Genomic DNA, 26,249 nt, shown 5'->3' on the forward strand with positions numbered 1-26,249 from the left:
AGTTCTCATGAGCCAACTAATAAAGATTGGCGTGTGGTGTTAAGGGCCTGCCTGCCACGCAATACCGACGTGACAAAATTTATCACGGATTGTGTATTGGATGGTGACGTTCCCTTAACAGACCAAGTAAACCAAGGTAACATTTCCCGCATTGTGACTCAATTGGGTATATATTTTCCAGTAGTAGTTAACTGGAACAAAATTTTCACAATCAAACAAAAGGAGAGTGAAACTGCAGAAGACTATTGCGACAGGGCTCTGCAGGCTATCACCCAGTATACTGGGATAGAAGATATTAAAGATAGCACTCACCACAGGGGAATGATAGTCACGGTACTATTGGACGGTCTGAAAGAGAATTTAAAGACTCGGGTTCAGACCTCACAGCCTGGCTGGCGGGGACTTACAATAGATAACCTCATAGAGTCTGCCATAGAACATGACAAAAACATCTAAAAAAAAGAGGGAGATCCAGAGCGAAAAACTAATGGCTGTCAGTATACAAGATCTGGAAGGAATGACGGTAACATCACAGCCAACAGACACACTCGCACCTGCACACACACTTACACCTGCCCTCACTAACCTCACACAACAACAAACACAGCTCTACTCCACTAACCCAATACAACCACAGGTCCCATACTCATATCCCCCACAATACCCTTACCCTCCCTATCCTTACCCATATCCACCACCTTTACCCTCTGCTCAAACTTCACCACAACACATGTTGTCACCTGAATCACGGACATGTTTCAACTGTAAACAAACAGGACACTTAAGTAAAAATTGTACAGTAAAACGAGTAGGAATCCCAAATCAGGGGAGATCTGGATATCCCCATAAGGGATATGCACACAGACCAGTAAATGTTCAACAGGCATCAGCTCCAATTGTGGCCATAAATGCTTTATTGGAGCGTGGTAGCCAACGCTAGGGGTCAGATCATACCTGTAGTCTACAGATAGTCAGGTTAACAGGAAGTACTAGGGAAGAACCGGTCATGATGGTTGATGTAGCTGGTACTGAATATCCTTTTCTTGTAGACACAGGGGCGACCAGGTCAGTGATGAAATCTCCCGTTAATTTACAGGTGACCAACGAGACAGTACCAACAATGGGTGTAACAGGTAAAGTGGAACGTTATCCTTTAACAAAGTCCACAGAGGTTACTATTGGGCCGTTGCATACCAGACATTCTTTCCTTCTGGCTGCTGCGACTCCTACTAACCTACTGGGAAGAGACTTGTTATGTAAAATGGGATGTGTTATATATTGCACCCCTGATGGTGTATATTTAGATATCCCAGAGAGAATGGTATACGAGGTGCGGGATATGTTAGACACTCCTCAAAAGATAATGTATCACTCTACAGTTTTAAAAGAAAATCCATCACAAGTAGATGAAATGTTGTCCCAAATTCCAAATTCTCTTTGGACTAAGGATGGACAGGACACTGGATTAATGGCAAATGTAAGCCCTGTAATGGTAAACTTAAAAAGCGGTAGGCAAGCTCCAAAAATTCCCCAGTACCCACTAAAACAGGAGGTAGAATTAGGGGTATTTCCAACAATTGAGCGATTATTGCAACAGGGAATTTTAGTTCGTACAGCTAGTGTAGCCAACAGTCCCATCTTTCCAGTAAAGAAGAGTGGTGGGAGGGGTTATAGGCTGATGCAAGACCTTAGAGGTGTTAATAAGGTAGTAGAGAGCCAATTCCCTGTAGTGCCAAATCCAGCTGTCATCCTGATGCAGATCCCACGAAATGCAACCCATTTCACTGTCATTGACCTCTGTTCTGCTTTCTTCTCTGTGCCTCTCCACCCTGACTGTCAGTACCTATTCGCTTTCACATACAGAGGTGTGCAATATACATGGACACGATTACCCCAAGGGTTCATAGACAGCCCCAGTATCTTCTCCCAGGCATTGCACGACTGTTTACAATCTTTTCAACCTGCCAATGGATCTGTTCTAATTCAATATGTGGACGATTTATTGCTATGTTCTGACTCGTTTATTTCATGTTTGAATGATACTAAACTTTTGTTACTTCATCTCTCGCATACAGGACACAAGGTGGCTAAGGACAAGCTACAACCGTGCCAATCCAGAGTAAAATATTTGGGACACTGCCTAACCCAGGGGTTACGACATCTTACAAATGATAGAATCCTAGCCATACAAAACATGACACTGCCGCAGAATCAACAGCAAATTCGTACCTTCTTGGGAATGTGTGAATATTGCCGAATGTGGATCCCAGGTTTTTCTATTCTGGCCTTGCCTTTACAGGAACTAGTCTCTTCCTCAAAGCCCGATCGTGTCATACACACAGAGGAATCAGAGCAGGCTTTCCTTAATCTAAGGATAGCCTGACAAAAGCTACTGCATTGGGAATACCAGATTATGAAAAACCTTTTGATTTGTATTGTACAGAAGCCGATGGTTGTGCTGCAGGTGTCCTTACACAAAAACATGGTGATGCCAGTAGGCCCGTAGCATACTACAGTGCCCAATTGGACACGGTAGCAAGATCACTCCCCACTTGTTTGAGAAGTGTAGCAGCTACCGCTCTATTGGTGAGTAAAAGTGAGGACGTAGTATTTGGCCATGATATGATTGTCTACACTCCCCATGCTGTATCTGCTCTGTTGAACTCAGCTCAAACCAGACACGTCTCTTCAGCTAGGTTTACCAAATGGGAATTAGCCCTAATTGCACCCGCAAACATCACTGTTAAACGTTGCAGCACGCTGAATCCAGCAACGTCTCTACCATATGATGGTATATCAACATGATGTACAAAGCGTGGAGGGAGACGAGTTGCTGGCGGGAGGTGAGTTCAGCGGACATAATGATACGCACGATTGTATGACATATCTGAATCAGACCTTTACTGCTAGACCTGACATACGTGACACACCTTTAGAGAATGTGGATGTGACTTTTTATACGGATGGGAGTTGTCATAGACAAACAGACACAGGTGAATTATGTACAGGTTATGCTGTTGTAAATGACACAGACATCATGGAAGCTAAGCCTCTTGGTCCTCCTCACTCAGCCCAGGTGGCAGAGTTAGTAGCACTAACTAGAGCGTGTGAACTGGCAGCAGGCAAATCTGCTAACATTTACACTGACTCGAGGTATGCGTTCGGGGTGGTGCACGATTTTGGGGCTCTATGGTGTCTGAGAAATTTTATGACAGCAGCAGGCACACCAGTTGCACACTCCCGACACATAAAACACCTTTTAGAAGCAATCCAACTGCCCAAAACCGTGGCAGTAATTAAGTGTAAAGCCCATACATGTGAGGATGACCCGGTGTCATTGGGCAACAACAGGGCTGATGAAGCTGCAAAATGGGCAGCAGGGTTGAAAATGTTTTCCCCAACTGAAAAACATATCTTTCCAAACAATTGACATGCTGAAATTAATTGAGATGCAAAATTTGTGTTCAATTCAGGAAAAATCTATGTGGAAGTCCAAGGGATGTGGGCAAGAGTCCTCCGGGCTCTGGAGGGACGGACAAGGTAAACCAGTTGCCCCCAAGGCATATTACCCTAGCCTGGCTGAGGCAGCATACAGTCTGACTCATCTAGGAAAACAAGGTATGTGCAAGTTGGTGAGGGCATACTGGTGCGCACCAGGATTTTCTTCACAAGCAGAAAAGATAGCAGTCCTGTCTGACCTGCTTAAGGAAGAACATAGGGAAAGCGATCCCTACCGAACCGTCCCACATTCCACCGACTGATGACCTTTCCAGGTGATACAAATTGATTTCATCCAATTACCACCCTGCAGGAACCTTAAGTATGTATTAGTGTGCACCGATGTATTTTCTAACTAGGTTGAGGCCTACCCAGCGGCCACTAATACTGCTACGTTTACTGCCAAGAAAATAGTCCAGGAATTTGTATGCAGGTACGCCATCCCTAAAATCATCGAGAGTGCAGGGGTACTCATTTCACAGGTGATGTTTTCCAAAATATGTGTAAGCTGATGGGTATTAATAGCCGACTTCATACCCCCTACCGACCGCAATCCAGTGCTAAGGTAGAGAGGATAACGGGACTATTAAAAATAAATTAAGTAAAATTATGGCAGGGACTGGACTAGGATGGCCAGAAGCGTTACCTTTGGTCCTACATGGCATAAGGACCACTCCTTGACCCCCTCTAAATCTGTCCCCATTTGAAATACTGTTCGGTAGACAACCTCATTTGATTATAAGTCCTCAGGAAAACTTGAAGGGTAACAACGAGGTAACTGTAAAGTATCTTATATCAATGAGTAAGCAGTTAAAGCAACAGCAGCAGAAACTGAAATTGTTGTCTAATGATATGCCTGAAACTAACTGTCATGATGTTGAACCAAGAGAATATGTTATGATCAGACATTTCTTGCATTCAGGTTGTTTGACTGATCGGTGGGAAGGTCCATACCAGGTGCTGCTGACGAGTACTACATCTTTGAAGGTGGCCGAGAGAGATACCTGGGTCCATTCCACTCACTGCAAAAAGGTCAATCAACCGGTGGAGAAACAAGTCAGAGACAAGGCTGATAGTGTGGACCTGTCGCTCGCGAGCTTGTTCCGGGAGGATTGAAAAGGTCGTAGTGAGATACCTGAACTGAGAGAAATTTTGCAGAACTTGTTGTTAAAATGGACGGGCCTACTGTGTTCATTTTCATATTCTCTTTTAGAGTGTTCACCATCCTGTTCAGTTCGGGGATATCCAGTGTCTGTGATAGGGGACCGATTGAGGAAACGGGAGCTGATGGCAGTGCTGATGGAGTGGAGTCAGGAGGAGTGCAATGCCAATCAGGGGAGTGTCTGACCAATCTTAGTACTGTTATTATTAAGAGAGCTGTCATTCCGGATACTCGGGGAAGATGTGGAAGTTTATCGTCTGAAGATTCCTGTATTTGTGAGCTTTGTGGGTCCCTAGTTGATGACTGTATCCAACGGTGCCAACCTAAATATAATCTGTACTGGTGTGGGTATCCTCTAGAGGATTATCATAGCATGGTAGGCAAAGTGTTAAATCAAACTGATTGCTGGGTGTGTTCACATGTGCCACAGGGACAGCATAACGTAGGGTTGGTGCCATTTCCGCTGAATACCATGGAAATTTTAGAATTGCAAAAAGGGAAAGCCTTGGATGGAAAATTTCTCTCATCCAAACCACCTCATTTCAAACTCCATCAATTTCAAGTAGATAGATCACTTTTGTGTTTAAACATAACCAACTCCAATAAACCCGGAGGTTGGGAAGTGACGGGGAATAATCAGATGATGACCTTCTCACAAAGAGCTGATAATGAGTCCATAAACTATGATCTGTTACGCTCAATTAAATCAAGTGGGAAACATTTTAGGTACCGGTATACATTGAGTTCCACCAAAGAAATTATTGGTAAGGTACCGAATGGTTATTGTGCTAAAATAATACAACCAGAAATTTGCATATACCAGATGGAAAAGCCTGAGATAGGATTGTTTGCAAGGGAAATGTGTTTAATGATAATGATGCATAACATTCCTTATGTTCTTCCCGATAATGTATATTTTATATGTGGAAGAAAGGCGTATAAGTGGCTCTCCCCGAGTTCCGAAGGTTCATGTTACCTGGGAAGAGTAGTCCCAGAAGTTATGACCCTCACACATGTTGAAATACTTGTTATACATAAAAACACACCATCACCATATCTTCACACGCAATATGAACACAGAAGCAAGAGAAATATGATACCTGGTGATATGCATAAAGCCGCTCAGTTAATTAGTGAGACAACTGGCTTTCAAGTTTTAGTGGCACTGGATCCCACCAGAATTGCTCGGGGTACATTAAATTTTAGATATATTCAGGAACTTGCTAAATTGATAGATAATATCACCGAGATGTACGATGACACATTCAGATACACAGGGAGAGAATTGCAAGCGTACAAGAAAGAACTGGTGCAACACAGGCTAGTGTTGAATTATTTAACTGCTGTTACTGGAGGGTATTGCGTAACGTTAGCCACCCAATTTGGAGTAAAATGTTGCACTTATGTCACCAATGATACCAGCAACCCTAAGGAGGTGATAGACCGGAAGATGGATGAGATTCTGCAGCTAAAGTGGGAATTTCGTAAGAACCATTACGCTTCAGTGGCTGAAGTAGGGGAAAAGATAGAAGGATGGGTGTCATGGCTGAACCCAGTGAAATGGTTCTCGGGTCTAGGGGAATGGGTCCAGGAAGTGATCGCCAGCATAGGCAAATTCTTGATCCTTATACTAATTGTCATCATAATAATTGGCATATGCGTCCGTGTGTTCCTATTGTGTTGAAGTGTGGAAAATTTAAAAATAGAGTGAAACGAAAGAATGAAATAATGATGGTAGCCAGTATGAATACCGAGGTAAATACAGAACTGCATTACAACCCTGAGCTAGGAAGTACCATCATTTAATGTATTATATTTAGACATGCATAGAATATATTATTGAAATGTTATTTTTAAAACACCTCAGGTAATGTCAAGTCTCAATTCCCCTTCAAGACTGCTTTTATAAGACTGGTGCATCCCCACACCTTTCACATGATCTTCCAAGATCCGCGGTGTGCGTATACTAGTAGTTTTATGTCCCCACTCAGAGACACATTATTGATGGATTAAGAACCACCTTGTGCCATCCCATAATAACACTAAATAATATGTAAATGTAAGCCTAAGTTAAAATTCCAACAACAGATTGTGATAGCAGGTTGTTTGCTATCAAAGGGTGGACTGTCGAAGCTGGATAATTGGCTGAGACCAGATCAGTTTAAAATTAAATCGCAGCGACACCATCTTGCGACTGGCCGCAAGACTCCATTTTGGAAATGAGATCACAAGACGCCATTTTGCGAATGGCCGCCTAAGCGCCATTTTAGATAAACTTACCCTTTAGTACATGTGGCGATATTACTATTAGCAACATGCGATTGCATCTTTCATCATTTCTCATACACACATTAATACGCACAATTGCGCTGTTAACTAGTCACGTATTAGCGAATGCATAGGACTTTGTATGAAACCGCTGTATAATTAGCTTTATGCGCACGCATCTGCCCCAAGTTAGCTAGCGTCCTTATATCAAACCCCGAATACTCATACATTACATATTCACACATAAGGTTTAGTAAGTTTTAAAGTATATGATTTAAGTTGGTTCAGTTAGTTTAAATGCTGTGAAATAAAGATATTTGATAACTTAGGTTCTGTACACGATAAGAAAGCAGTGTTTGGGTTCGTACTGATGCGTACTCTTTCAACAGAATTCCGGTACTATCGGTGTGGAGATCGCATCATGCATTCGCAACTTATGGACCGCAGAGACTACAAGCAACAAAATGTATATTTTAGGAACAACTGTTAGGATGCAGCAATGGGGGTGGGAAGGGAAGACCCCCAGCTGTTAGAGGCAGGGAGAGTCTATTTGAACCAGCCTGTTAAAAGCTCTGTAACAGATGCTTCTCCCCTGGGAACCAATGACATCAGCAACAAACTCCTCTATTGTCCGTTCTATTCTGGGGGGTTATAAAAATGTGTGCTCAAACGCTGGGTTCTTGTTTTCTTGCTGAATGTTGAATGACGAGGGGTCTCTTGCTGATACCTATCACCGGGTCCGGAAGCTCTGCATATGTATACTGTGCTTGGGTCTGTATATTTCCTTTGCGTCTAATTGTGTCTGGATCAATAGCGTGTAACTGACTGTACTTTTACTTGAATAATACTTTGTGCTTTGGAACCACATGTTCTAAGTCTGGAGTCTCTAGTTACTGTATGATTGTGTATGCAAATTAGCGTTATTCTTAGAGGTTTATAGTAAGGATTTTAGAAGGTATAGGCAGGGGTATATAGAGGTTCAATTTTAATATCGTCACAGGGCAACTTATAAATGAACCCAAGGTTTACAATCAGATATGTACGACCAGTCTCTCAATTGAGTTAATACATATACTTCCTGGTATGTCAGCAGGTGTGGCAAGGTGAGATCCCCTTCTATATCAGGAATAGACATCCGGGTGAAAGCAGTTCTAGGTGGTTTCCCTTTCAGAACATAAAAAGATAAGATACTGTAGGATGAAATCTCTCTAGATGTTGTTTTGGCATATGATATGTCCTATATCTTTTCCATACTATCAGTTTAGGGCAGAAGTTCCCAAATGCAATCCTCAAGGCTCCCCAACAGTTCAGGTTTTAGAAATATCCATAGTTGAGCACAGGTGGTTAAATCAAATTGACTGAAGTACTAAATAAGCCACCTGTACTCTACCATGGATCTCTCTAAAACATGAACTGTTGGGGAGCCTTGAGGACCGCGTTTGGGAACCTCTGGTTTAGGGAGTAGCAACATTTTAAAAGCAGATAAACGTCCCACCTATGAGATGTCATGAAGGAGTCACATGTTAGCTAGACTAGACAGCTGGGAAACATTAATTTCAACCATCTCGGAACAGAGGACAGGACTTGTATACTCAATAACAGAATCCAGTGTCCACACATAGGGACCGTAGCCTGGAAAGCACCTGGGGCAGGATGCATGATGCATGGCATTCGGTATGTGATGCATCCAGCCACTCTTCGCATGCATGCCGCGATTAATGCCAGTATGCATGAAGGAGACTGCAAAGGATAGCTCTCTGCCATTTGCAAGTGAGGGTCTTCTAGTCTCACAATCATCCTTCTGCACTTGCGCAGGAGGCTGCGCGTGCACCGGGGTAGTGTTAGGAATCTAATTGGATCCCTCTCACATCACTCTCTGAATAGAAGCCCATAGGAATCCAAGCCCTGGAATGCATCACATTCTGGGGCTTGATGCATATGAGAAATGCAGGAAAACCCCTGAAAACTGCATTTTCAGGGGGTTTACTGTATTTTTCACTTTAGTACATCCCGACCTAACATGCCACATTTTCCATATTTACTAAGCACCAAAATGCAATGCATTACGGTGCTTTGTCCTGGTGGGTAGCGCCAACCTCAGGTGGCATTACCCAATAGAAGCCTATGGGCTTCTTATCGGAACGCTCCCCCTGAGGTCCAATTGGATTCCTCCCATCTCCCCCCATGGCCTCCTGTGCTTAAGGATGCCAGAGGGACTTCTGAGTGTTACACTCAGAATAGATTGAGGATCCTAGGGCATCTTGTGCCGAGATGCCACCAAGGCGATGTCTGGCCACCCCCAGCGAAGAGCTAGGATCCAAAAGGTGTATAGACAAAGTCCCCATTCGCCTGGGTAGGTGTCCAAGTGACAGAGGTTCTCCTAAACCTGGACTCTGGGGAGGAAGACTGGCACACCGTCCAGATGAGAACTAGACTCACCTTCAATGCGCCGTGACTGCGAGTGCCACTGGCTTATGTAGGTGCTGGCAGTCTCGGATCGAACCATGCTCTAAGAGCAGCCGAGCCAGGCAGAGAGCTCTGAAGATTGTGTAAGAAAGAGAATATGAGTCCGCTCTAGTGTAATAATTAGAAAAAGAAAAAATTATTTATTATATAATAATATTACCAACATGGTAGTTAATCACCTAATAGATTTTTGAAAAAATTATTATAAGTTGGTGGTGCGCCCTGGGGGTTTGTGTCAAGCACAGCAAAAGAGAAACTTTTCATGCTAAGAGCATAAAAAGGGAAGGACAAATATGCCTATATGGGCGCACTCTTAGATAAGAGTGCGCCCATATAGGCATATTTGTCCTTCCCTTTTTATGCTCTTAGCATGAAAAGTTTCCCTTTAGCTCTGAAGATTGTTCAGAGACCCACAAAGTTGATCGGCACCCGGCTCACGGAGGCTGTTCACTGATCTTGGAAGGTTGTTGACATCGGTGGTGAGGAGGAATCCCAAAAGTGTAAGTGGGACGCCTGGACCACCTGTGGAAGATCCTAACCTCCCAGGAAGGTGTGAGCTATTGGTGGGAACTGTTCCACAGGGAACATCTTCAGCTGAAGAGCAGGGAGAGAAACTGGGCATACTCCGTCCTGAAGACAAACGAGCCCAAGAATTAAATGAAAGTGTATTGACACTCAGTAATGACTAAAAACCTTGTGAATCCTTCATATGGTACATCTCCTGTGACGGAGTCCAGGTGGAATGCATCCCAGTGATGATCTTTCCGTCGGACTGGAGAGACCAATGTGTTCTCTGGAGACCGGCAAGGATCAGAAGGTCATTTAGAGAAGGTAGAAACCTGATGCCCCTGTGGTGTAAATGATTTACGATGACTGTCGTTAAAAGTAGATGGGCTCTGGAAAGACCAAATGGTAATGTCTGAAAATTAAAATGCTCTTGGACCGCAAGCCAGAGAAAAAAAAACTCTGGTGACTGGAGGCCCCGAGATACCAGTATATTTTTGGACACCACACAAGCACAGGGAGAATATACAAACTCCCCACAGTTAGGGCCGTAGGGGGAATCGTACCCATAACCTCAGTGCTGTGAGGATAGAGACTCCCTGGTTCACCAAAAACCTGTTGAGGAATTCCAGATGAACAACAAAGAGACTTGTCCAAAAAGTCCTACTCAGGAGGCCAGCAGGGCGTGACCAATAGGAAAAAATAGGATCTAAGGCCGTTCCTGAAAGGTTACGACACAGCACCAGGAGAGAAAAAATAAATAAACTCAGGCATCCGATGCAGCCACCATCCAGTTGATGGAAACAGCAAAAGTCATGCTCCCAAGCTGGGAACTCCCCTAGGTGGAGGTCTGCCTAGCAAAGCGCTAGCCTGTCAGTAGGCCTGGAGGTAGGATAACTGATAGACCTTGGACATCATTGTGGCTACCATCCTGACCAAAACAGGAGCACAGCAGATGACCTGAAAACGGAAGAGCCCCTATGGCCTTCCATAAGTCTAGTCAGCGCGCCAGACAGTTCGCCTAACCGCCACCAAGGATGCTGACACCAGTAGCTATTGTTGCCTCTTCAATATAAGAGGTCACCCTCTGATGTTCTCACCTGACGCCAGCTGAGGCTCTCTTTTAGAGCATCTGTTCAACCTCCAATGGCTTTAGCTACATAAGCAGAGGTTAGGACTAGATGCACTAAAGCATCTACAGAATATAAGACGTTACAGAGGAAGTTCCATCGTCCTGTCTGACGGATCCCAAGGGACTCCGTATTTGGACTAGGAAGTGGAGCGTTCTTGACTAGGCGGGCCAAGTGAGCAGTCCCTGAGGAGGAAGCTCATTATGCCCCGGTCCGCAGCAGGTAGAGAATTGAAGAGGACTAGAAGTTCAGAAATCCAGAGGTTTCCATTAGGGCGAACCCTTCGCAGAAGGTTCACACTCTGCGCAAAAGACGGGATCGTCTATGCATGAGAACTGAAGTGGTGGCCTTAGGAGTCTGTAGCCTACCGCACCTGGAATTCCCAGGTGGTTCAAGTACTAACGAAGACCTGACCCTGCTTAGCCTCCAACATCAGACGATATTGGGCGAATTCAGGGAGGTGTGACCATAGGCCTTGGTAACCTTGAAGCTAACAACAGCTCTTATCCCATTAAATCGGCGCTATATTTACAGTAGCTGCAGTATGGGATAGACAAAGATCTGAAATATTAGACAGTGTGTCCCAAAGAGCGGAGCATAAGTCTCTGACCTAAATATAAACCCAGTCACGTGGTCAGACCACCACTCAATTTGCATCTCAGTTGCAACCCCTCAAACAGAACTTTACCCATGGAGTTGACAAGGTATCATCCAAGGAGGGGCATTACCCCCTCAGGCTCTTGCAGCAAACCTGGATCTTTCTGCGGTAATGGGGGCCTGTGAAGATCTTTGTTCTCTAGTCCATTACTATAACAGAGATGTGACAGCTGCAATGGATATTATTGCCCCTGTGCGTATACGACCCCACATACCACACCATCAAGCCCCTTAGTTTGACATTAGTGTTAGTGAACTCAAGAAAAGGGGGTGTAGACTTGAAAGACGATGGAGGAAGACTAACCTGGTAAAGGATAAGTTAACACTAATCAAACATATTGGAGAATATCAATCACCAATCACACGCAAGAAACAGAGGGCCTGATTCAGAGCCGGACGCTCTGAACGAGCGCCCGCTCTGAATCAGGGCGTGTTTTTTGTAATTGCCAAGCGGCCTTTTGGACGCTCGCATAGCTGTGGGTTATCACCCACAGCTTATGTGAGCGTCCATGATGATGGTCACGATGGTCAAGACCATCGCGACCATCAGGCTTGCGACGAGACCCTTACGGTAGGGTCTTGTTGCCGCAAGCCCTAGAGTGATTTTGGCTCTATCAGAACCAAAATCACTCCCACTGACATCACTAGTGATGTCAGTGGGGCGGGACCCAGACGGTAGGCGTTCCCATGGGAACGCCTCCGTCTGGACAGCCACGCCCCCGGCACGCCCACCAAAGGGGGCGTGCTGTCACTCAACATCGACAGCATGTCCCCTTTAGTGCGAGACCTGGACCGACGGCTTCCCCGTCGCTCGCCGGGTCTCGCGCATACGCACGACGTAGCTCCCTCCGTCATGCGCACTTGGGCACCAACGACCCGCTTGCGAGCATACAGCGCTCGCCAGCGGGTCTGAATGAGACCCAGAGTTCCTTTCATATGATATCAAGGCAGCAAACAATAGGTCAGCTCAGCTTTTCCATACAGTGGAGATGCTTTGCAAACCAGCATGCCTGCAGCTTGATGAAACCCTCTCCTAGTCAAGATGCAATGAGTTTGCAAACTTTCTTTACTACCAAGCCTGCCAAGGTAAGCTACCTGTCTCCCTGGAACAGCTTTAACATATTGGATGTAAAAGACATTGCCAAAATGATCAGAATGTTGCGACCCACCACCTGTGATCTGGACCCTGCCTCAACCAAGTTTCTCATAGGGTGTGTTGACATGATTGGCCCTGTAATTGCAAAAATAGTTCAATGCTCTTTGCAAACAGCCATTTTTCCAGAACCACTAAAGGAAGCAATTGTTAGACCACTTCTTAAAAAACCTAATTTAGACCCCAACTGCATGACCAACTATAGACCCGTATCAAACCTTCCTTTTCTAGGAAAGGTCATTGAGAAAGTGGTGGCAATGCAACTGGAAACCCACCTGTCTACCCAACCCATGATATTTATGATCCATTCCAGTCAGGAATCAGGAGAAGACATAGCACTGAAACAGCCCTGGTACGTGTGTTTAATGATCTTCTGATGGCAAGAGACAGAGGTGATTGTTCAATCTTAATCCTTCTGGATCTCTCAGCAGCATTTGATACTGTGGACCATGGGATTCTAATTGAGTACCTGCAAAATTTCTGTGGACTGGATGGCACAGTCCTTAGATGGTTCAAATCATTTCTCACTGGCAGGTCACAGAGAGTTTCTTCTAGAGTAAACTCTTCATCACCAGTGTCACTTCCATGCGGTGTCCCACAGGGTTCTATACCAACTCCCATGCTTTTTGCACTTTACATGCTACCATTGGGTGAAATAATCAGACGTCACGGCCTGATCTACCACTGCTATGCAGATGATACACAACTGTACCTGTCCTTTGCTCCAGGTACAAAGGACCCCATAACAACCCTAAATGGCTGCCTAGCTGAGCTTCAGGAGGGGATGAGTACCAGTTGGCTGCGACTGAAGCCTGATAAAACAGAGGTCCTTATGATAGGTCACAAGTCAGGGCTACAGCATAGCCAACCAACAGGACTTACGCTTGGGGGATCAGAATTACAAAACACTGAACATGTGCGGAATCTTGGTGTTGTCCAGGATAATGGCTTGACACTTAAACATCAGGTATCTGCCACAATCAAAGGCTCATTCTTTCATTTGAGGAACATTGCCAGAATCAAGCACTTAATTTCCTCAGAAAATCTGCCTGAAGTCATACATGCATTTATATCATCACGCCTAGACTACTGCAACGCCCTCTACCTTGGACTCCCAGCGGAAGAATTGCACTGCTTGCAGATGGTACAAAACGCAGCTGCCAGGCTATAAACCAACCAGCCCCATTCCAGCCACATAACACCCATTCTCTACTCCCTTCACTGGCTGCCTGTCAGATGGCGAATTGCTTTCAAGATTGACTTACTAACTTACAAAGCCCTATATGACCATGGCCCAAGGTACCTATGCAGCTTCTGATTCCATACAATCCCACTCGATTACTGCGATCCGTTGATGAAGGACTATTAACAGTACATAGAATCTCCCGGAATTTGTCTGGAGGTCGAGCTTTCAGTTTTGGGGCTCGGAACTCACTTTCCCGCACAGTTCGAGAGGCCTCCACTCTAGAATCCTTCAAAAATAGACTCAAGACTCACCCAAGCATTTCACTAATGTCCCTTGTTTAAGCTTATTTTGTACTGTAAAGGCAAATGTAAAGCATTTTGAGTCCTTTAGGAGAAGAGCGCTATATAAATAAAGGTATTATTATTACTATTACCTAACCCCAATGGTTACAGCTCAGAAATGATCTAAGCAGGACGCAAAGTAGCCACTTCCATGATGGTGAGGAATCCCTTACATACAGTCAGGTGCATAAATATTGGGACATTGACAGAATTTTCATATTTTGGCCTCTATTCACCACCACAATGGCTTTGAAATGAAACAAACAAGATGTGCTTTAACTGCAGACTTTCAGATTTAATTTGAGGGTAATTACATCCAAATCAGGTGAACGGTGTAGGAATTGCAATGGTTTCTATATGTGCCTCCCACTTTTTAAGGGGCCAAAAGTAATGGGACTATCAACTCAAAAGCTATTTCATGGATAGGTGTGGGCTATTCCCTCGTTATTTCATTATCAATTAAGCAGGTTAAAGGTCTGGAGTTGATTCTAGGTGTGACATTTGCATTTGGAATCAGTTGCTGTCGACTTTCAATATGAGATCCAAAGAGCTGTCACTATCAGTGAAGCAAGCCATCATTAGGCTGAAAAATCAAAACAAACCCATCAGAGTGATAGCAAAACATTAGGTGTGGCCAAATCAACTGTTTGGAACATTCTTAAAAAGAAAGAACGCATCGGAGAGCTCAGCAACACCAAAAGACCCGAAGACCACGGAAAACAACTGTGGTGGATGACAGAATAATTATTTCCCTGGTGAAGAAAAACCCCTTCACAACAGTTGGCTAAATCAAGAACACTCTCCAGGAGGTAGGTGTATATGTGTCAAAGTCAACAATCAAGAGACGACTTCACAAGAGTGAATATAGAGGGTTCACCGCAAGATGTAAACCATTGGTGAACCACAAAAACAGGAAGACCAGATTTGAGTTTGCCAAACAACATCTAAAAAAGCCATTACAGTTCTGGAACAACATCCTATGGACAGATGAGACAAAGATCAACTTGTACCAGAGTGATGGGAAGACAAGAGTATGGAGAAGGAAAGGAACTGCTCATGATCCAAAACATACCACCTCATCAGTGAAGCATGGTGGTGGTAGTGTCATGGCGTGGGGATGTATGGCTGCCAATGGAACTGGTTCCCTGTATTTATTGATGATGTGACTGCTGACAAAAGCAGCAGAATGAATTCTGAAGTGTTTCAGGCAATATTATATGCTCATATTCAGTCAAATGCTTCAGAACTCATTGGACGGCGCTTCACAGTGCAGATGGACAATGACCAGAAGCATACTGCAAAAGCAACCAAAGAGGTTTTTAAGGCTAAAGAGTGGAATGTTATGCAATCGCCAAGTCAATCCCCTGACCTGAATCCGATTGAGCATGCATTTCACTTGATGAAGACAAAACTGAAGGGAAAATGCCCCAAGAACAAGCAGGAACTGAAGACATTTGCAGTAGAGGCCTGGCAGAGCATCACCAGAGATGAAACCCAGCGTCTGGTGATGTCTATGCGTTCCAGACTCCAGGCTGCGATTGCCTGCAAAGGATTTGCAACAAAGTATTAAAAAGTAAAAGTTAGATTTAGGATTGTTTAGTTTGTCCCATTACTTTTGGCCCCTTAAAAAGTGGGAGGCACATATAGAAACTGTTGTAATTCCTACAACGTTCACCTGATTTGGATGTAATTACCCTCAAATTAAATCTGAAAGTCTGCAGGTAAAGCACATCTTGTTTGTTTCATTTCAAAGCCATTGTGGTGAATAGAGGCCAAAATATTAAATTTTTGTCAATGTCCCAATATTTATGCACCTGACTGTATAAGCTACTGATAATCTTACAGGTACAGGGACATCTGTCCTGCAGCGGAACATTCAGAAAATGCAGCAGTCACATGTATTATATACATTTACCTTTTCATATTCATCCTGGGCAGGGTCTAAGCACCAGCAGAATACTTCAAAGTAATCAGAAAATCCTTCTTCCACCCACAGAAGAGTGAACGATGTTTGGGTCTTGTTCACAGCATACATAGACTTTGGAGGAACCGGCCCTGAGTAAAAGAAAAAGGTCACAGACTTTATATATATATATTGTGATAACTTGGGATAATTAGCTCAGTAGAGGGTGGATTGGTGCAGTGTTTAGATGCTTAATGATGTCCACACACAGCTTTCAAGTAAATAAACTCAATGGTGCTTTTCTTCCAGCATGAAAAAAAAAATCAAGAAACAGAAATAGAAAATAACAAACAACCTAGCCCTCTCTTAGGGCACTAGCTTACTTCTTGAACCCTCTCTATCAAGGTGCAGTTAGTCTGCCAATAAAGTCTGTGCCTGCTTCTCTGCAGGTCTATTGCCAGCTCCAGCCTGGCTTGGCTGCCACAGCTATACAAACACCATCAGTCTTGGTGGCCTTCCCTGTATCCTCCAGGTATAGGCCCTGGCTTCCTCAGCCTGCAGCCCAGCTGCTTCAATGTCACACAGTCTAAGAGGTTTGTGGTCCCCCGTGCCTCCTGCAAGGTCCAGACACAGGTCTCCTGGCCCCCAATGACTTGGCTTAGCTTCACTGGGCTCTATGGCTGCCACAGTCCCACATAGACTGTGTCCAACAGCAGCCTGTCTGGTCTGCCTTCCCATCAGCCCAAACCTGAGCTCTCTCCACAAGGCAGCACACAGATGGGTCACAACCCAGTATTTCTACCCTGTGTGGGAAGGTCTCTCCAACCCCACACAGAAACTGCGGCTCACCAGCGCCATCTCTGGTGATACTGCCACAATATATATATATATATACTGTATATATATATATATATATATATATATATATATATATATAAAACGCTGCTCCACACCTCTACTGGAGATATTCAAGTGTGTTGTGCGCCGGTGGCCACTAGATGGCGCCCGCCACAGCAATTGAACCGGCGGTGTTGACATTCTACTCTCAGCCCCCCGAGCTCAAATGGAATTTTCCGTGGGCACGAGAATGCTGCTAATTAGTATTGAATATTGCAGAATCAGCAATAACTCCTAATGGTAACAGTACAAATCCATCTGGAGTAACAACAACTGATAAAAACTTTGACAATTGCCAAATTGTATCCAAACATAAGAAACCCTTACCGAGTTTAACCAAATAAGGCAGAGACGTGTTACTGCTCCTCTCCGTACAGGCGGTGACAGTAACGTTATAAATGTCCCCAGCAGGTAGACTCATCGCTGCAGTCATCGTGTTGCGAGATACCTGAAACACCATTGACTGTATCAGTATTAGCACAGATACAAAAACATTATCTTACTTTTCCTGTATTACATATTACAATACATAGTGTATTACATATTACAATACATAGTGTATTACATATTACAATACATAGTGTATTACATAATGCAATACATAGTGTATTACATATTACAATACAAAGTGTATTACATATTACAACAGTACATAGTATTACATATTACAATACAAAGTGTATTACATATTACAATACATAGTGTATTACATATTACAATACATAGTGATTATAAATGGAAGCAGTATATACACCACTCTCTAGTAATAATTCAGTGATTGAGTTGAATGGTCAGTTATTTAGAGCAGAGTTTTTAAAGGATTATCAGCTACATAGCATTAATTTTATTATGAGCCGGGAATGTCCGTGAATATCTCTAAAGTTTTTTTATTACATCTGAATTTGACTTTGCTGCTGGGCAAAGGCATATTATATACAAATATAACACTGCACCCCCACATATATTTGCACAGGATACAGTATTATAAGATTCCATCCATAGAGTGTCGAGGTCACAAGGCCCAAGACAGGATTCAGATGAAAAAAGAAAATACAGGGACTAACGTTCTCTTCTTGGGACTGTACACAGAGAGCCGGATGTTGGTGACATTAGATGGGCGTGAGGACTGATGAAAGATTATGGGACAGAGACATTCATCCCTCTTACTAAGACAAATTCTAATATTACAACTAGGGGGAAATTTACAAGACAACAAATATTGACGGCAGTTTAGTGTCCAAGGGCCTGATTTATAGGTGACGCAAATCCCGTCGCGCCACAGCTCAGTACACAGCAGTTTTGTGAAAATATGGTAATGTCTCAGCTGCCATGTTTTGTACAGAGGCACCCATGTTTTGTACTGAGGCACCCATGTTTTGCACTGAGGCACCCAAGTGTTGTACAGAGGCACCCATCAGCTGTGTCTCTGATCCGCCGCTTGCACACAAAGAAGCACCAATGGACTTTTAAGCCACCCTATGGTCAGCCAGAATGGATGCGGGAGTAACCACCCTATGGTCAGCCAGAATGGATGCGGGAGTAACCGCCCTATGGTCAGCCAGAATGGATGCGGGAGTAACCGCCCAATGGTCAGCCAGAATGGATGCGGGAGTAAGCCACCCTATGGTCAGCCAGAATGGATGTAGGAGTAAGCCGCCCTATGGTCAGCCAGAATGGATGCAGGAGTAACCACCCTATGGTCAGCCAGAATGGATGCGGGAGTAAGCCACCCTATGGTCAGCCCGAATGGATGTGGGAGTAAGCCGCCCTATGGTCAGCCAGAATGGATGCGGGAGAAAGCCACCCTATGGTCAGCCAGAATGGATGCGGGAGTAACCGCCCTATGGTCAGCCAGAATGGATGCGGGAGAAAGCCACCCTATGGTCAGCCAGAATGGATGCGGGAGAAAGCCACCCTATGGTCAGCCAGAATGGATGCGGGAGTAACCGCCCTATGGTCAGCCAGAATGGATGCGGGAGAAAGCCACCCTATGGCCAGCCAGAATGGATGCGGGAGTAAGCCGCCACCCTATGGTCAGCCAGAATGGATGTGGGAGTAAGCCGCCCTATGGTCAGCCAGAATGGATGCGGGAGTAACCACCCTATGGTCAGCCAAAATGGATGCGGGAGTAAGCTGCCACCCTATGGTCAGCCAGAATGGATGCGGGAGTAAGCCACCCTATGGTCAGCCAGAATGGATGCGGGAGTAACCACCCTATGGTCAGCCAGAATGGATGCGGGAGTAAGCCCCTGCCCTATGGTCAGCCAGAATGGATGCGGGAGTAACCACCCTATGGTCAGCCAGAATGGATGTGGGAGTAAGCCGCCCTATGGTCAGCCAGAATGGATGCGGGAGTAACCACCCTATTGTCATCCAGAATGGATGCGGGAGAAAGCCACCCTATGGTCAGCCAGAATGGATGTGGGAGTAAGCCGCCACCCTATGGTCAGCCAGAATGGATGTGGGAGTAAGCCGCCCAATGGTCAGCCAGAATGGATGCGGGAGTAATCACCCTATGGTCAGCCAAAATGGATGCGGGAGTAAGCCGCCACCCTATGGTCAGCCAGAATGGATGCGGGAGTAAGCCACCCTATGGTCAGCCAGAATGGATGCGGGAGTAACCACCCTATGGTCAGCCAGAATGGATGCGGGAGTAAGCCCCTGCCCTATGGTCAGCCAGAATGAATGCGGGAGTAACCACCCTATGGTCAGCCAGAATGAATGTGGGAGTAAGCCGCCCTATGGTCAGCCAGAATGGATGCGGGAGTAACCACCCTATGGTCAGCCAGAATGGATGCGGGAGTAAGCCGCCACCCTATGGTCATCCAGAATGGATGCGGGAGTAAGCCACCCTATGGTCAGCCAGAATGGATGCGGGAGTAACCACCCTATGGTCAGCCAAAATGGATGCGGGAGTAAGCCGCCACCCTATGGTCATCCAGAATGGATGCGGGAGAAAGCCACCCTATGGTCAGCCAGAATGGATGCGGGAGTAAGCCACCCTATGGTCAGCCAGAATGGATGCGGGAGTAAGCCACCCTATGGTCAGCCAGAATGGATGCGGGAGTAAGCCGCCCTATGGTCAGCCAGAATGGATGCGGGAGTAAGCCATCCTATGGTCATCCAGAATGGATGCGGGAGTAAGCCACCCTATGGTCATCCAGAATGGATGCGGGAGTAAGCCACCCTATGGTCAGCCAGAATGGATGCGGGAGTAACCGCCCTATGGTCAGCCAGAATGGATGCGGGAGTAAGCCGCCACCCTATGGTCAGCCAGAATGGATGTGGGAGTAAGCCGCCACCCTATGGTCAGCCAGAATGGATGCTGGAGTAACCACCCTATGCTCAGCCAGAATGGATGCGGGAGTAACCACCCTATGGTCAGCCAGAATGGATGCGGGAGTAAGCCCCTGCCCTATGGTCAGCCAGAATGGATCCGGGAGTAGCCACCCTAAGGTCAGCCAGAATGGATGCGGGAGTAACCGCCCTATGGTGAGCCAGAATGGATGCGGGAGTAACCACCCTATGGTCAGCCAGAATGGATGCGGGAGTAAGCCGCCACCCTATGGTCAGCCAGAGTGGATGCGGCAGTAACAGCCCTATGGTCAGCCAGAATGGATGCGGGAGTAAGCCGCCCTATGGTCAGCCAGAATGGATGCGGGAGTAACTGCCACCCTATGGTCAGCCAGAATGGATGCGGGAGTAACCACCCTATGGTCAGCCAGAATGGATGCGGGAGTAACTGTCACCCTATGGTCAGCCAGAATGGATGCGGGAGTAAGCCACCCTATGGTCAGCCAGAATGGATGCGGGAGTAACCGCCACCCTATGGTCAGCCAGAATGGATGCGGGAGTAAGCCACCCTATGGTCAGCCAGAATGGATGCGGGTGTAAGCCGCCACCCTATGGTCAGCCAGAATGGATGCGGGAGTAACCACCCTATGGTCAGCCAGAATGGATGCGGGAGTAACCGCCCTATGGTCAGCCAGAATGGATGCGGGAGTAACCACCCTATGGTCAGCCAGAATGGATGCGGGAGTAACCACCCTATGGTCAGCCAGAATGGATGCGGGAGTAACCACCCTATGCTCAGCCAGAATGGATGCGGGAGTAACCACCCTATGGTCAGCCAGAATGGATGCGGGAGTAAGCCCCTGCCCTATGGTCAGCCAGAATGGATCCGGGAGTAGCCACCCTATGGTCAGCCAGAATGGATGCGGGAGTAGCCACCCTATGGTCAGCCAGAATGGATGCAGGAGTAGCCACCCTATGGTCAGCCAGAATGGATGCAGGAGTAAGCCGCCACCCTATGGTCAGCCAGAATGGATGCGGGAGTAAGCCACCCTATGGTCAGCCAGAATGGATGCGGGAGTAAGCAACCCTATGGTCAGCCAGAATGGATGCGGGAGTAACCGCCCTATGGTGAGCCAGAATGGATGCAGGAGTAACCACCCTATGGTCAGCAAGAATGGATGCGGGAGTAAGCCGCCACCCTATGGTCAGCCAGAATGGATGCGGGAGTAACAGCCCTATGGTCAGCCAGAATGGATGCGGGAGTAAGCCGCCCTATGGTCAGCCAGAATGGATGCGGGAGTAACTGCCACCCTATGGTCAGCCAGAATGGATGCGGGAGTAACCACCCTATGGTCAGCCAGAATGGATGCGGGAGTAACCGCCACCCTATGGTCAGCCAGAATGGATGCGGGAGTAAGCCACCCTATGGTCAGCCAGAATGGATGCGGGAGTAACCGCCACCCTATGGTCAGCCAGAATGGATGCGGGAGTAAGCCACCCTATGGTCAGCCAGAATGGATGCGGGTGTAAGCCGCCACCCTATGGTCAGCCAGAATGGATGCGGGAGTAACCGCCCTATGGTCAGCCAGAATGGCTGCGGGAGTAACCGCCCTATGGTCAGCCAGAATGGATGCGGGAGTAACCACCCTATGGTCAGCCAGAATGGATGCGGGAGTAACCACCCTATGGTCAGCCAGAATGGATGTGGGAGTAACCACCCTATGCTCAGCCAGAATGGATGCGGGAGTAACCACCCTATGGTCAGCCAGAATGGATGCGGGAGTAAGCCCCTACCCTATGGTCAGCCAGAATGGATCCGGGAGTAGCCACCCTATGGTCAGCCAGAATGGATGCGGGAGTAGCCACCCTATGGTCAGCCAGAATGGATGCAGGAGTAGCCACCCTATGGTCAGCCAGAATGGATGCAGGAGTAAGCCGCCACCCTATGGTCAGCCAGAATGGATGCGGGAGTAAGCCACCCTATGGTCAGCCAGGATGGATGCGGGAGTAAGCCACCCTATGGTCAGCCAGAATGGATGCGGGAGTAACCGCCCTATGGTGAGCCAGAATGGATGCGGGAGTAACCACCCTATGGTCAGCCAGAATGGATGCGGGAGTAAGCCGCCACCCTATGGTCAGCCAGAATGGATGCGGGAGTAACAGCCCTATGGTCAGCCAGAATGGATGCGGGAGTAAGCCGCCCTATGGTCAGCCAGAATGGATGCGGGAGTAACTGCCACCCTATGGTCAGCCAGAATGGATGCGGGAGTAACCACCCTATGGTCAGCCAGAATGGATGCGGGAGTAACTGCCACCCTATGTTCAGCCAGAATGGATGCGGGAGTAAGCCACCCTATGGTCAGCCAGAATGGATGCGGGAGTAACCGCCACCCTATGGTCAGCCAGAATGGATGCGGGAGTAAGCCACCCTATGGTCAGCCAGAATGGATGCGGGAGTAACCACCCTATGGTCATCCAGAACTGATGCGGGAGAAAGCCACCCTATGGTCAGCCAGAATGGATGTGGGAGTAAGCCGCCACCCTATGGTCAGCCAGAATGGATGTGGGAGTAAGCCGCCCAATGGCCAGCCAGAATGGATGCGGGAGTAACCACCCTATGGTCAGCCAGAATGGATGTGGGAGTAACCACCCTATGCTCAGCCAGAATGGATGCGGGAGTAACCACCCTATGGTCAGCCAGAATGGATGCGGGAGTAAGCCCCTACCCTATGGTCAGCCAGAATGGATCCGGGAGTAGCCACCCTATGGTCAGCCAGAATGGATGCGGGAGTAGCCACCCTATGGTCAGCCAGAATGGATGCAGGAGTAGCCACCCTATGGTCAGCCAGAATGGATGCAGGAGTAAGCCGCCACCCTATGGTCAGCCAGAATGGATGCGGGAGTAAGCCACCCTATGGTCAGCCAGAAAGGATGCGGGAGTAAGCCACCTTATGGTCAGCCAGAATGGATGCGGGAGTAACCGCCCTATGGTGAGCCAGAATGGATGCGGGAGTAACCACCCTATGGTCAGCCAGAATGGATGCGGGAGTAAGCCGCCACCCTATGGTCAGCCAGAATGGATGCGGGAGTAACAGCCCTATGGTCAGCCAGAATGGATGCGGGAGTAAGCCGCCCTATGGTCAGCCAGAATGGATGCGGGAGTAACTGCCACCCTATGGTCAGCCAGAATGGATGCGGGAGTAACCACCCTATGGTCAGCCAGAATGGATGCGGGAGTAACCGCCACCCTATGGTCAGCCAGAATGGATGCGGGAGTAAGCCACCCTATGGTCAGCAAGAATGGATGCGGGAGTAACCGCCACCCTATGGTCAGCCAGAATGGATGCGGGAGTAAGCCACCCTATGGTCAGCCAGAATGGATGCGGGTGTAAGCCGCCACCCTATGGTCAGCCAGAATGGATGCGGGAGTAATCGCCCTATGGTCAGCCAGAATGGATGCGGGAGTAACCGCCCTATGGTCAGCCAGAATGGATGCGGGAGTAACCACCCTATGGTCAGCCAGAATGGATGCGGGAGTAACCACCCTATGGTCAGCCAGAATGGATGCGGGAGTAACCGCCACCCTATGGTCAGCCAGAATGGATGCGGGAGTAAGCCACCCTATGGTCAGCCAGAATGGATGCGAGTGTAAGCCGCCACCCTATGGTCAGCCAGAATGGATGCGGGAGTAACCGCCCTATGGTCAGCCAGAATGGATGCGGGAGTAAGCCGCCCTATGGTCAGCCAGAATGGATGCGGGAGTAAGCCATCCTATGGTCATCCAGAATGGATGTAGGAGTAAGCCGCCCTATGGTCAGCCAGAATGGATGCAGGAGTAACCACCCTATGGTCAGCCCGAATGGATGCGGGAGTAAGCCACCCTATGGTCAGCCCGAATGGATGCGGGAGTAAGCCGCCCTATGGTCAGCCAGAATGGATGCGGGAGTAAGCCAACCTATGGTCAGCCAGAATGGATGCGGGAGTAACCGCCCTATGGTCAGCCAGAATGGATGCGGGAGAAAGCCACCCTATGGTCAGCCAGAATGGATGCGGGAGAAAGCCACCCTATGGTCAGCCAGAATGGATGCGGGAGTAACCGCCCTATGGTCAGCCAGAATGGATGCGGGAGAAAGCCACCCTATGGTCAGCCAGAATGGATGCGGGAGTAAGCCGCCACCCTATGGTCAGCCAGAATGGATGTGGGAGTAAGCCGCCCTATGGTCAGCCAGAATGGATGCGGGAGTAACCACCCTATGGTCAGCCAAAATGGATGCGGGAGTAAGCTGCCACCCTATGGTCAGCCAGAATGGATGCGGGAGTAAGCCACCCTATGGTCAGCCAGAATGGATGCGGGAGTAACCACCCTATGGTCAGCCAGAATGGATGCGGGAGTAAGCCCCTGCCCTATGGTCATCCAGAATGGATGCGGGAGTAACCACCCTATGGTCAGCCAGAATGGATGTGGGAGTAAGCCGCCCTATGGTCAGCCAGAATGGATGCGGGAGTAACCACCCTATGGTCATCCAGAATGGATGCGGGAGAAAGCCACCCTATGGTCAGCCAGAATGGATGTGGGAGTAAGCCGCCACCCTATGGTCAGCCAGAATGGATGTGGGAGTAAGCCGCCCAATGGTCAGCCAGAATGGATGCGGGAGTAATCACCCTATGGTCAGCCAAAATGGATGCGGGAGTAAGCCGCCACCCTATGGTCAGCCAGAATGGATGCGGGAGTAAGCCACCCTATGGTCAGCCAGAATGGATGCGGGAGTAACCACCCTATGGTCAGCCAGAATGGATGCGGGAGTAAGCCCCTGCCCTATGGTCAGCCAGAATGAATGCGGGAGTAACCACCCTATGGTCATCAAGAATGGATGCGGGAGTAAGCCACCCTATGGTCAGCCAGAATGGATGCAGGAGTAAGCCACCCTATGGTCAGCCAGAATGGATGCGGGAGTAACCGCCCTATGGTCAGCCAGAATGGATGCGGGAGTAAGCCGCCACCCTATGGTCAGCCAGAATGGATGTGGGAGTAAGCCGCCACCCTATGGTCAGCCAGAATGGATGCTGGAGTAACCACCCTATGCTCAGCCAGAATGGATGCGGGAGTAACCACCCTATGGTCAGCCAGAATGGATGCGGGAGTAAGCCCCTGCCCTATGGTCAGCCAGAATGGATCCGGGAGTAGCCACCCTAAGGTCAGCCAGAATGGATGCGGGAGTAACCGCCCTATGGTGAGCCAGAATGGATGCGGGAGTAACCACCCTATGGTCAGCCAGAATGGATGCGGGAGTAAGCCACCACCCTATGGTCAGCCAGAGTGGATGCGGCAGTAACAGCCCTATGGTCAGCCAGAATGGATGCGGAAGTAAGCCGTCCTATGGTCAGCCAGAATGGATGCGGGAGTAACTGCCACCCTATGGTCAGCCAGAATGGATGCGGGAGTAACCACCCTATGGTCAGCCAGAATGGATGCGGGAGTAACTGCCACCCTATGGTCAGCCAGAATGGATGCGGGAGTAAGCCACCCTATGGTCAGCCAGAATGGATGCGGGAGTAACCGCCACCCTATGGTCAGCCAGAATGGATGCGGGAGTAAGCCACCCTATGGTCAGCCAGAATGGATGCGGGTGTAAGCCGCCACCCTATGGTCAGCCAGAATGGATGCGGGAGTAACCACCCTATGGTCAGCCAGAATGGATGCGGGAGTAACCGCCCTATGGTCAGCCAGAATGGATGCGGGAGTAACCACCCTATGGTCAGCCAGAATGGATGCGGGAGTAACCACCCTAT

The 26,249-nt window shown here is 47.7% G+C and overlaps 1 protein-coding gene across 4 annotated transcripts in view; it reads right to left on the reverse strand.

Annotated features, from left to right (window-relative positions):
- The window catches only part of PTPRO (protein tyrosine phosphatase receptor type O), a 640,592-nt gene that overhangs the window by 322,251 nt on the left and 292,092 nt on the right, over positions 1-26,249 (reverse strand). For 2 of the 4 annotated variants that reach the window (XM_088461537.1, XM_088461535.1), the window contains exons 12-13: positions 17,493-17,613; positions 16,281-16,420 (exon numbers count right to left, since the gene is read on the reverse strand). In XM_088461537.1, coding sequence (XP_088317663.1) covers positions 16,281-16,420; positions 17,493-17,613 — 261 coding nt within the window. Of the gene's footprint in view, positions 1-16,280; positions 16,421-17,492; positions 17,629-26,249 lie in introns of all 4 variants that reach the window. The other 2 variants (XM_088461536.1, XM_088461534.1) reach the window with 1 other exon arrangement.

The sequence above is a fragment of the Taudactylus pleione genome, unplaced genomic scaffold (genome assembly GCF_031769625.1).
Source record: "Taudactylus pleione unplaced genomic scaffold, aTauple2 ptg001061l, whole genome shotgun sequence".
NCBI lineage: Eukaryota > Metazoa > Chordata > Amphibia > Anura > Myobatrachidae > Taudactylus > Taudactylus pleione.